This window comes from Sinocyclocheilus anshuiensis, unplaced genomic scaffold (assembly GCF_001515605.1).
Source record: "Sinocyclocheilus anshuiensis isolate Anshui unplaced genomic scaffold, SAMN03320099.WGS_v1.1 scaffold724, whole genome shotgun sequence".
NCBI classification, from domain to species: domain Eukaryota; kingdom Metazoa; phylum Chordata; class Actinopteri; order Cypriniformes; family Cyprinidae; genus Sinocyclocheilus; species Sinocyclocheilus anshuiensis.
Window position 1 is genome coordinate 127,778 of NW_015555740.1, and position 11,063 is coordinate 138,840.

Here is an 11,063-nt window from a genome sequence, read left to right on the forward strand (position 1 = left end):
CAGTGTTGGGCTAGTTACTCAAAGAATGTAATATATTACTCATTACTAGTTACTCATTTCAAAAGTAATATTGTTACTTATTGCTTTCTGGCAACAGTAATCAGTTACACTACTAGTTACATTACTTTTTTCTTCATGCCCCACAGAAGTTGTAACTGTGTATCTTCCACATAAAATTCTAGTGATTGATAGTGACATTCAAGTAGAAGTGTTGTATTAATCTCATTAATTGTCATGTGTAGCTTGAGGCTAATTGTAATTTCTCCGTTACGCATATGCGATTATATTTTATTATGTATTTTATCAAATCACATAAGTTTGTAGGAAACTTTAATAAAAAAAAAAAATAAAATAATAATAATAATTAAGCTTTTCCATATTCCAAGCTTGCCTGCTGCACTGGGGACACCATGTGCATGTGTGAGTCGTGAAAATTATGAAAATAAGTCTAGGAATTATTTGATTGTTGGATTTTAAATCAGCGGGGTTGAGGCGTCTTAAGTAACTAAGTAACTAAGCTGTTTTATGGATGGTAACTGTAATATTATTACTGAAATCTTATTAGTAATTAGTTACACTACTAGTTACTGCAAAAAGTAATATTATTACAGTAACTAAGTTACTAGTAACTAGTTACTGCCCAACACTGATCCTGACATAGCTTCCCTGTTTTTTCCAGATGACTCAGAACAGTGTGTAGAGCTAGAGCTATAGCCTCTCGAAGCATTTCATGATTACCAGTGCCACAGCTGGGTGGTAGTCATTACGACTGCTCGACAAGGTTGTTTTGGGGATTGGTATGATGGTAGCTGACTTCAGGAAGCATGGTATGATGGCTTGTTTCAGGGACTGATTGAAGATATTGGAGCAAACCTTCTATATATATATAACCTGAGTACCTTCCCAGGTACCCCGTCAGGGCCGGTTGCTTTTCTCAAGTTCACTGACCTGAGCACCCTTCTCATCTCATGCTCCTGTAAAGTGAGTGCGTGGGTGTTACCTGCTGGTATAGGCCGAAATGACGAGACTGTATTTTGCTAGGTTGCCTCGAAACATGCAAAGAAGCAGTTCAGCTCCTCTGCCAGTTGGGCAGAGTGATTAGTCCCTGCAGTAGTAGCACAGCCCCTGAAATTGGTGACGGTCTATATGCCCTGACACATCCACCTTGAGTCTTTTCCGGAGAGATGATCTTCTGTCTTCTTCTTGTAGACCTCCTTAGCCTCTTTGATCCTTCTCCACAGCTTTGCTCTCGCAGCACTGTATAGAGTATTGTTACCTGTCCTGAAGGCAGCATCTCGGTCTCTGAGAAGTGTGCGGACCTGACTGTTCATCCAGGGCTTCTGGTTGGGAAAAATCTATATGCATTTATCCACAGTGGCATTATCAATACAGAATTGAATGTAAAATAGAACTCCCTTTGTATGTTTTAGGGCTGGCAAATTTTTTTTGAAACAATTAATCATATTCTCTGCATTAACATGAATTATCGTCAACCTGCTGAAATGTTCCTATAAATATATTTCCCTTCCAAATGTGCATTCTGAATAATAAATAAATATATTTCCCCACTAACCTGCCGCAGTACAGCTCTTGTCTTCTCATTAACAGTATTTTTCTCTTACTGATCATATCTCATACCTGTTGAATTTACAGTTGTAAATGAAGTTGACAGATAAACACCCTTATGAAAATTAACCATGGTTTTACTATGATAAAAGTGTAGTAGCCATGTTTTTTTTGTGTGGATTACCATTTGTATAACCACAATTTTACTACAAATGCCATGGTTAAGCTATGATTAGTATAGCAAAACCCAGGTTAATGTGTGGTTACTATGATTTAACTACAACTGCAATTTTTAACTGGTTAATTTTCGTAAGAGCAGTATTCCAGTGTTTAAAATGGCTGAATGAATGTGCCGTAACTGCCTTAAAGAAATGTAATGATGTTAAACATTTAATTAATTTTAAAAGTAACGCATTGAGTAGTAGTGCGACTACTTCTCTATCTATCTAGACACACAGGCACATAAGTGTGAAAATGGTAATAATAATACATACGAAGGCTATAAAAAAGATTCGAAATACAGTATATGTTTGTAAGATCACTGATCACTACATTCACTTCTTTCACTAATTCTGTCATCAACCAGTTTGTGAATGCAAAGATATTCAAACAACTCTTGCATGCAGCAAATCTAATGGCACGACAAGGCTCAAGAAAACCAAACTGATGCATATAAGCATGAAAACATAACCTCAGAACATAAGAAGATCATTTATAGCCAATTTAACAAAAGTCAGCGGTGTGCAGTATAGAAGAAGCACTTTTAAGACAAAATAAACAACAAACAAGCCAAAAAGTAGATGACACACAATAAGAAGTAATGTGTGATAGAGTCCTTCTGGATAAAGTTCACTACTATATGCATTTCAACACTGTCAACCTAAATGAAGTCTGACTGATGAATTAGTCTATTCAGCCACCAAATAATAATCATCATCGGAAGCATATTTGGTTTGAATTCTGTTTTAAATCTCCTCCCTTTTTGCTTCCTTTCTTCACCATCCTCTAGAACTCATACACACCCATTTATTCTATTCCTGAACTCAGTTTCATCTGGTCTCCAAGGAAATACAACATCAACCTCAAATCTCACTGACCTCGCGTTCCTGTAGGTAAGGTGATCTGGAAGCAGATTTAATCAGGGAGAGAAAGAGATAAAGATGAAGATCCAGATATCTGTGAAACCTTTGGCGGTTTTGAGCCAAGGCAATTCGATATAATCTAATGACCAAGAGTTAACAGATATGACAGTTAGTCTATGTTCATTTCAATGATTCAATGGTGCATTGTCAGTTACTCCTTATATAATTATACACAATGTTACATTAAAATTGAAAATGCATTCAGCACTTGTGGCTGAGAGCTCCATTTTCTGTCTTTGTTTGCTTATTGTTTGTGTGAATGACAAAAGAGTCATGCTACTGAAGACTAATGAAAGTTGATCCATGACCTGCATGAGAATCAAAGTCTGTAAGGCAACACTGTTCTTGAATTGGTAATCCATAAAAAACATACAAGTAATTTTGTAGCTTTCCTGTCTGCCACTAAATGGAAATCAGTTATTGCACTGACTTTTTTTCATGAAGTAGTTTACTGTAGTCACTAGTTTACAACACAAAAATATCTGGTGTAAGTCTCATTTCTTTTCTAGGCTTATTAGTCTATAACATTGCCCTGCATCATATTTGCTGAATAAAATCCAATACTTGTTTCTTACTAATTTTGGGGTGCTGATTTCAGAAATCCCTCTAGGGCATCACACTTTTTCCACAAAATATGATGCATTTCATAGCATTTGTAAGTATATTATCGATTAATCACCAGAAAAACTGCCACAAACAAAGTCGGGTTACAACTATTTGTTCAATTCTCAGCAGCTTCTCACATGTATGAATAATTATACATATAAAAGTTTTGTTATTAGGGACTCAACAACATTTCATAATTGTAAATGTAAACAAGGTGAAAATTCTGCGTTCAGAAATAAGTCCATTTGATTTTCAAACGGAAGAGAGAAGCTCTACAGCTTGGTTTTTACAAGCTACATCATATGTCTTCAGTTTCTGGTCTTGATGATGCGGTGGAAAATCAAGGTCTGTTTCCATGACCAAAAGGAAAATCAGTGCAAAATGCTTCACAAACAGAGCATTTCCATGTCGGAACGAAATTTGGATGGACTGTAGAGATTTGAATAAGTCTTGTCAACATTTGTTTTGCTGACATTTGCATTGGGACTCAAGTAGTCCACACGCCTAAAGCGCCAGTGAGCCTCATTTTCTGTGTTCTTCTGTTAAGAACTAACTGAACTAAGAATATGGATAAGGCCGGAGAAGCTGATTTGGATGAGTTGGAAACGGTGGAATATCTGGAGGATATGGAGGATATAGAGGCTTTGAAAACCATTGAAGCTCTTGAATCTGCTCCACCGTACCCAGGCCATCCAGCAGATTACGTAGGAAAAGAAATGACCCACAACCCAGGATACAATTCATCTCCATATCCCAATATTTATATGGGATACACCTCGTACCCAGAGCTGGGAGTTAATCCAAACTTTCAGGGAGGTATGTTTCTTTGGATAAACTTGGTACATTTCTTAACCCCTCATGTTGTACTGCAGTCACTCTGACCCAGAGACGATTTTAATAAGAGGATGCAGTGATGGACGAAGTACACAAATCAAGTACTTGAGTAAAAGTACAACAGCGGGGAATATGAACGTGCATTAGCTATTTTACTTAGCGATATTTTAATGTTTCGTTTTTTTTTTTACCTAAAACATAGAGCCACTGATGTTTATGTGTCTGCATTCAAGCATTTCAGTGGGCTTAAATAGATCACCCTTTACAGCAGATTTAGATCACAAACAACTGACAGTTTTGACCTAAATATGATTTTCAGTTACAATAATTAATCCTAAAACTCGACATTAGTAACTTACTTTTAACAGCATCAGACGCGCGCACGCTCACAAGATCTCCCGGTTCTTACTTGTGAATTCAGTTCACTGGAGACTCGCACTAAACGGTTCATTTGAATCAGTGAGTTGTAGACTCGAGAACAGCTGCAATCGGTTCATTCTACTTCGTGAATGAATCGTTTGGTGCGATTTGCGAACCGATTTAAAAGGTTAATTGAAAAGAATCAGTTCGTTCTTGAATCAGACACCGCTTCTGCGTCTCGGAGCACATGGTTTATTATAAAGAGTAACGATATGTTTTATGAAATGTAGTGAAGTAAAAAGTACGATCTTATGCTTTGGAATGTAGTGAAGTAAAAGTAAACGTTACTCAAAATAAAACTACTCCAGTAAAGTACAGATACTTGAAAAATGTACTTAAGTACAGTAACGAAGTAAAACTACTCCGTTACTGTCCACCACTGAGAGGATGTAACAACTTCTCCCCAAAAACTATAATTTGTGTACCTTTTTGAGATTTTTCACCCCCACCTTGATACACTTGTGGTGTTCCTGGTCAAAAAATTACCAGTTTACAAGAAATTGCTTATAAATGTCTCGGCATGCTATGTTTTTAACAAATATTGAATTATTGAAAACCATGTCCCCTTATTGAGAAGAAAATAATCTGTAGTGTCTGTGAATAAAAGCCAATTGAATACATAATAGATCTGAACTGGATTTAAACACACATACTGTGGTAACTCATTATTATTCATGAGAAGGCGTGGCCATTACATTCTAAAAAGCAAGCACTTGAGCCATCGCTTGATCATATCAGACACACACAAATGTGAACCTTCATGCTCTACTGGTGTTAAAGACTAGTTCACGCTAAGTCTAAAAACAACTTTGTAACATTTGAAATGTTGGCACTTGTTGAGGAAATAGCTTTTAGGATCTGAATATGCAAGGCATCTTTTTCTTGTTTCTACTCCCACCCTTGTTGATGGGTAATATATGTCTAGTGAGAACAATATATATGGCTTCATTGTTTTCTATGATTATTATAATCATGTCTTTTCACAAATTACCCTGTAATTTAAAATAACATTTTGACCAGATGATATATAAGTGCATGTTGACAAATGAGGTTTATTGTTGTAATCATGTTTATGATAAAATGAAGGAAAACAAACTTTATGTACTGTCATTGACAGCTTTTACTGTTTCAAAATCTTTTTCTAAAGCTCCAAATCAAGGGATATATCCTCAGGTTAACAGTAAGTTGCCGTTTCAAACAGTAGAAAAGCTCCTAATGAATACTTACTACTTTATTTATAGTCAATCACTGGTATCAGTGCAATGACAATCTTTTACAATGTTTTTCTAAAGGTCCACACCCTGGGATGTATCCTCAAGCTAACAGTAAGTTACAGTTTATAACTATCAATCTCAAACAGTTATTTCAGTAGATAATACCCCAAATTACTATCTATTGTCAGTAACTGATATCAGTGCAGTAACATCCTTTTGAAATCTTTCTCTATAGCTCCAAACCCTGGGATGTATCATAAAACTACCAGTAAGTTACAGTTTTCAACTATTGAGCTCAGACACTCAGTATAGGCAAGCTTCAAAAACAACTAAAAATGAAATGTCTGGTATAATTTGCTCACTCTTGTGTTGTTCTTAACCCATATAACATTGGTTAATCTTTCTATATATATAGAACAACAAGTAAATGATGCCAGAATGTTCATTTTGGGGTGAACTAACCCTTTAATACTAATACTACACTCAATTCGTTGTATGAGGTATTCAATATCTTAAACTTCCAAAAGCCATTCCTCTGCCTGATGTTCAAATAATGACATATAAAGAAAGAAAAACTGACAAAGCTATTTGCTCAATTGTCAGTACAATTTCTACTAGCAGCCAAAATGAGAAGGATAAATCATGCTACACAATGGTAGAACTAGTTCAGCAGCTTTTCTTTTTATCTGGATCATGTATTGTGTTTATGTGCATTACAGCCGTAACAACCACAGTGATGCTTCCCAGCCTGCGTGATTTACCCGCTCAAACCATGTGCCCTCACTGTAAGCACCAGGTGATCACTATAACAGACCACTACTCTGGACTCATGGCCTGGCTGGCCTGTGGCTGCCTTGCCCTCATCGGGTAAAATTCCTCTTTACACCTTGATAATTTAATAGAACTTACTACACACTCTTAAAAATAGAAGTTCTTTATTGGCATCAATTGCACCATGAAGAACCTTTAACATCCATGGAATCATTTCATTGCACAAAAAGTTCTTTATAGTGGAAAAAAAAAAGTTCTTTACATTTTTCTTCGTAAGAAAAAAAAGAGGGTTCTTTTAAGAGCTGTTCACTGAAAGGTTCTTTCGGGAACCAAAAATGGTTCTTTATATGGCATCACTGCGAAAACACCTTTTTGGAAGTTGGAACCTTTGTTTTTAAGAGTCTTAGGTGTCTTTACACATAGCCAAGTTCAAATCTAGTGTAAAGATTCAATGTTGTATAAAAGCTAGACTAAATTATGCCAGCTCTGACTTGCCTTAACCCTTAGTATCAAAGTATAAAGTTGTGACTGCTGTGTAAATGCATTTATGCCACTTCTAAGAAGCATTAAACAGTCTGTGTTGTCACGAATCAGGCCTCTGTGGCTCTCTCCGACGACCTCCGGAGGGCACCCTCTCCCGAGTACTAACGTCCATGGACTACATTTCCCATACACCCTGTACCTGGGACTGATTACTGGCACAGGTGTTTCCCCTTAGCTTCCCTATTTAAGCAGCTCCCAGACTCTCAGTGTCTGCGAAGTCTTGTATTGCCCCGGCTACATTTCTGAGCGTTTATCCCCTGTCTTGTTATCTCTTGTGTATTACCTCGGACTGTTCTTACTAGTGTGATTCTCTGCTGCCTGCCCCGACCCTCGCTCTGCAACTGTTTATTCTCCTGGATTATCCCTGCTGTTCGTGACGCTGTTGTCTGATTACTGCCTGTTTACTCTGCCTTTGATTCTCAATAAAGCTGCAAATGGATCCGCACGCCTCTGACTCTTCGTTACAGAAGACTTCGCCACACACGGAACCAGCAGCGATCTATCAGCTCACCACCGAGGTTTCTGCCCAGGCCTCCATGTTAGCGTCTCATCAACAGCAGCTGCAACGACTCACCTCGCTCACGGAGGAGATGGTGAGGACGCTACAAGTAATGCTAAAAACATACTCAAAAAATAATTTTAAAAGATCACAAAGACACAACAAAATTACTAAAACTTTAAAATTTAAATTAAAACTGGAATTATAATAAAATAAACGGTCATTCAAATTATTATATGAATAATAGTAAAATAACACCGATTACTTGATTGCAGTGCGTCATTGGCATGATTTGTTTGCTTCTGTCTTCTAATCAGTGCATTTCTCTTCAGGATCATAGGTAGTGCAGTTTGATATAAAATTGCACAGCTAAATACAATTTTTAGGAAATAAAGTAAAAAAAACCTGAAGCATATACCATCTGTCACGAATCAGGCCTCTGTGGCTCTCTCCGACGGCCTCCGGAGGGCACCCTCTCCCGAGTACTAACGTCCGTGGACTACATTTCCCATACACCCCGTACCTGGGACTGATTACTGGCACAGGTGTTTCCCCTTAGTTTCCCTATTTAAGCAGCTCCCAGACTCTCAGTGTCTGCGAAGTCTTGTATTGCCCCGGCTACATTTCTGAGCGTTTATCCCCTGTCTTGTCATCTCTTGTGTATTACCTCGGACTGTTCTTACTAGTGTGATTCTCTGCCACCTGCCCCGACCCTCGCTCTGCTACTGATTATTCTCCTGGATTATCCCTGCTGTTCGTGACGCTGTTGTCTGATTACTGCCTGTTTACTCTGCCTTTGATTCTCAATAAAGCTGCAAATGGATCCGCACTCCTCTGACTCTTCGTTACATGTGTAAAGACACCTAAATGCCACTTCAGAAGCGCTTCTGTGCCACCTTTGCAGTGTAAATTTACCATTTGTCTGATTGTCTGAAAACTGATTTTTTTAAGGTTAAATAAAACAAAGATTATTGAAGTACCTTTACACAATAAAATGTTAAGTATTTCCACTTCAGAATTTCACGTTTATTTCAATTTGTTACTTGCCGCTTCTTTGTTAATTTATTGTAAATTTTACTAGTAATTTTTGTTAAAATTGCTTCTACGCCATTTTTTGTTTTGTTTTTTTGTTTTGCAGTGTAGGCTTGTTGAGAGTTTCAATGGGACATGTAAATGTACATAAAAAGTTATGTAAATCATATCCTTTTGTCTTGCAATACTGCAAGCAGACACTAAGAACACAGAGTTATAGAGGAATGGAAGCAGTTAGTGAAAGTCAACAGGACAGACAGTGATCGACTGATTCTCATGTCTGTTTTGCAGGTGCTGGCCCTGTTGTCTAGCGCCTTTCTGGATGGATTCATGTAAAGATGTTGAGCATCGCTGCCCAAACTGCAACAACGTCTTGTCTTTCTACAGGCGCCTGTGATCTGGATTCAAACATGTCCCCCTTGGTCTTTGATTTTAATGGGATCTAATGGGTATAAGACAAAGGAATGTGTCTGAATATCATTTCACACTATACTATTTCACAAATTTACGACATTAAATTCCAACACAGGTTTCTATTACAACACATGTAGTAAGACTATATGGTAAGTGTTTACATTTTATGAAATATTTATGAATACAAATATTGTATGAAATAGAATATTTAATAACTGTTTTAAAGCTTTACATTCAACTTCTGTCAGAACTCATGCCTGTAAATGTAGATCGCAGTTATGTCAGAGATATTGTCTTGAGTCTTAACATTTTAATGTATCTTAAATATGAGCTTTTGAAGCAAATACGTAAACTAACATAGTTTTGATGTCAGTCTGATGTTAAGGTCAATAAATGTTAATAAATGTTACATTTTTTAACATTTACAAGCACTAATGTAACATTATATTGCTATGGTAACTAATTCTACTGTAATCACCTCTTAGCCTCAACATTTGATAATTAGCCTCACTTAAATGAAGGGTTTCAGGGTTAACAACTGTTATTATCATTAAATGAAGCTTGCTAGATGGTTTGAAGAAATCAAACTAAATATAGTGATGTAAGTTGTTCCTAGAACCATTTCAGTGAGGATTCATATGCAAACTTTAATCTAATGTGTACATCATTTGCGCCTGTAATCCTATGACCAGTGAGAATAATTTGTCAGCAATGTAGTATCTAAAATAATGTTTTTTACATTCTATATTAAAATATATATATATATATTCTACAGCTGTGTGCCTGCAATCTGTACAAGAACCAATAGAGGGTGTAGTAAGCTACTTTAAAAAGCAAGTCCGTCTGTTGCACACAGAATGGAAACAGATGGTTACCATACTAATAACCCACTAATGTATATATATATATATATATATATATAGAGGACAAATTTGATTTAAATTGCACTGCTAAAAATGTTATGTCTCATCTTGCTGTTGCTACAGTGTTATTATTGGTAACTTAAATTATGATAGAGAATACATTATTTAAAATATTTTTTGGTAATTGAAATGAAGCTGAAATAAAATTAAGTAAATTTTTTTCAATAAAAATTAGATGAAAAACTAAAACAAACAAAATTAGAAATGTTGCCATGACAGCTAATAAAATAAATTGTGTTTTAATGTTTTAATTTGAATGAAATCACTCATTCAATAAGTTAAAGTAATAAAATCACTAAAACTGAAATAATTATTAATTACTGAAATATTGAACTAATAATCTAAATGAAATGACAAAAGCACATAACAAAATTACTAAAACTCAAATTAAAACTGAAAAAAGAGCTGATTCTAAATTAATAAATACTGTAATAGTAAATAACAAAAACAAAGAAACACTCTTATATTAAACAGGGTTTGTGCAAATTACACATTTGCAAAGCACTGCCTTTTCGTTTAGCAATGCCAAATTAAACCAGGTTTTGCTCAAATTCATCTGCCAATAGTTACTCTGAAGAGTGTCAAGACTTGATCTCTTTAAAGGGGTCATATGATGCTATTTTAAAGAGCATTATTTTGTGTATTTGGTGTAACAGAATATGTTGACATGCTTTAATGTTCAAAAAACACATTATTTTTCAAATACTGTACATTATTGTAGGTCCTCTATGCCCCGCCTCTCTCAAACACATCGTTTTCAACAAAGCCCCCTCCTTTGACAAGCGCAGTCTGCTCTGATTGGCCAGCTGACCCAGTGCATTGTGATTGGCCGAACACCACAAGCACGCGTCGGAAATGTAACGCCCATTACCATAATCGCGAGCTTCAAGCTTTCAAAGTAAATATCAAGACAGTTAATAATGTCGTTAGTTTTACCATCAGTTCAAGCCCGAAAGGGCAACAGAGTCGCGTGACAGACACAGTGATGATGCAGTACACAAGCCGCGGTTAAGACAGCTGATGTGCTATGATTTCTGACAGGCAGTTCACTCTCCTGTGATGTGACCCTGTTCCCCTCACACACACACACACACGACGC

The 11,063-nt window shown here is 36.4% G+C and overlaps 1 protein-coding gene across 1 annotated transcript; it reads left to right on the top strand.

Annotated features, from left to right (window-relative positions):
* Nucleotides 1-3,862: 3,862 nt before the first annotated feature.
* On the top strand, nt 3,863-8,963 carry LOC107673187 (lipopolysaccharide-induced tumor necrosis factor-alpha factor homolog). Its single transcript, XM_016466686.1, has 8 exons — nt 3,863-4,130; nt 5,716-5,748; nt 5,861-5,893; nt 6,018-6,050; nt 6,502-6,649; nt 7,399-7,465; nt 7,564-7,689; nt 8,919-8,963. Exons 1-8 carry the CDS (start codon nt 3,881-3,883, stop codon nt 8,961-8,963), a joined length of 735 nt encoding a protein of 244 aa, XP_016322172.1. The 5' UTR covers nt 3,863-3,880.
* The last annotated feature ends 2,100 nt before the right edge of the window (nt 8,964-11,063 follow it).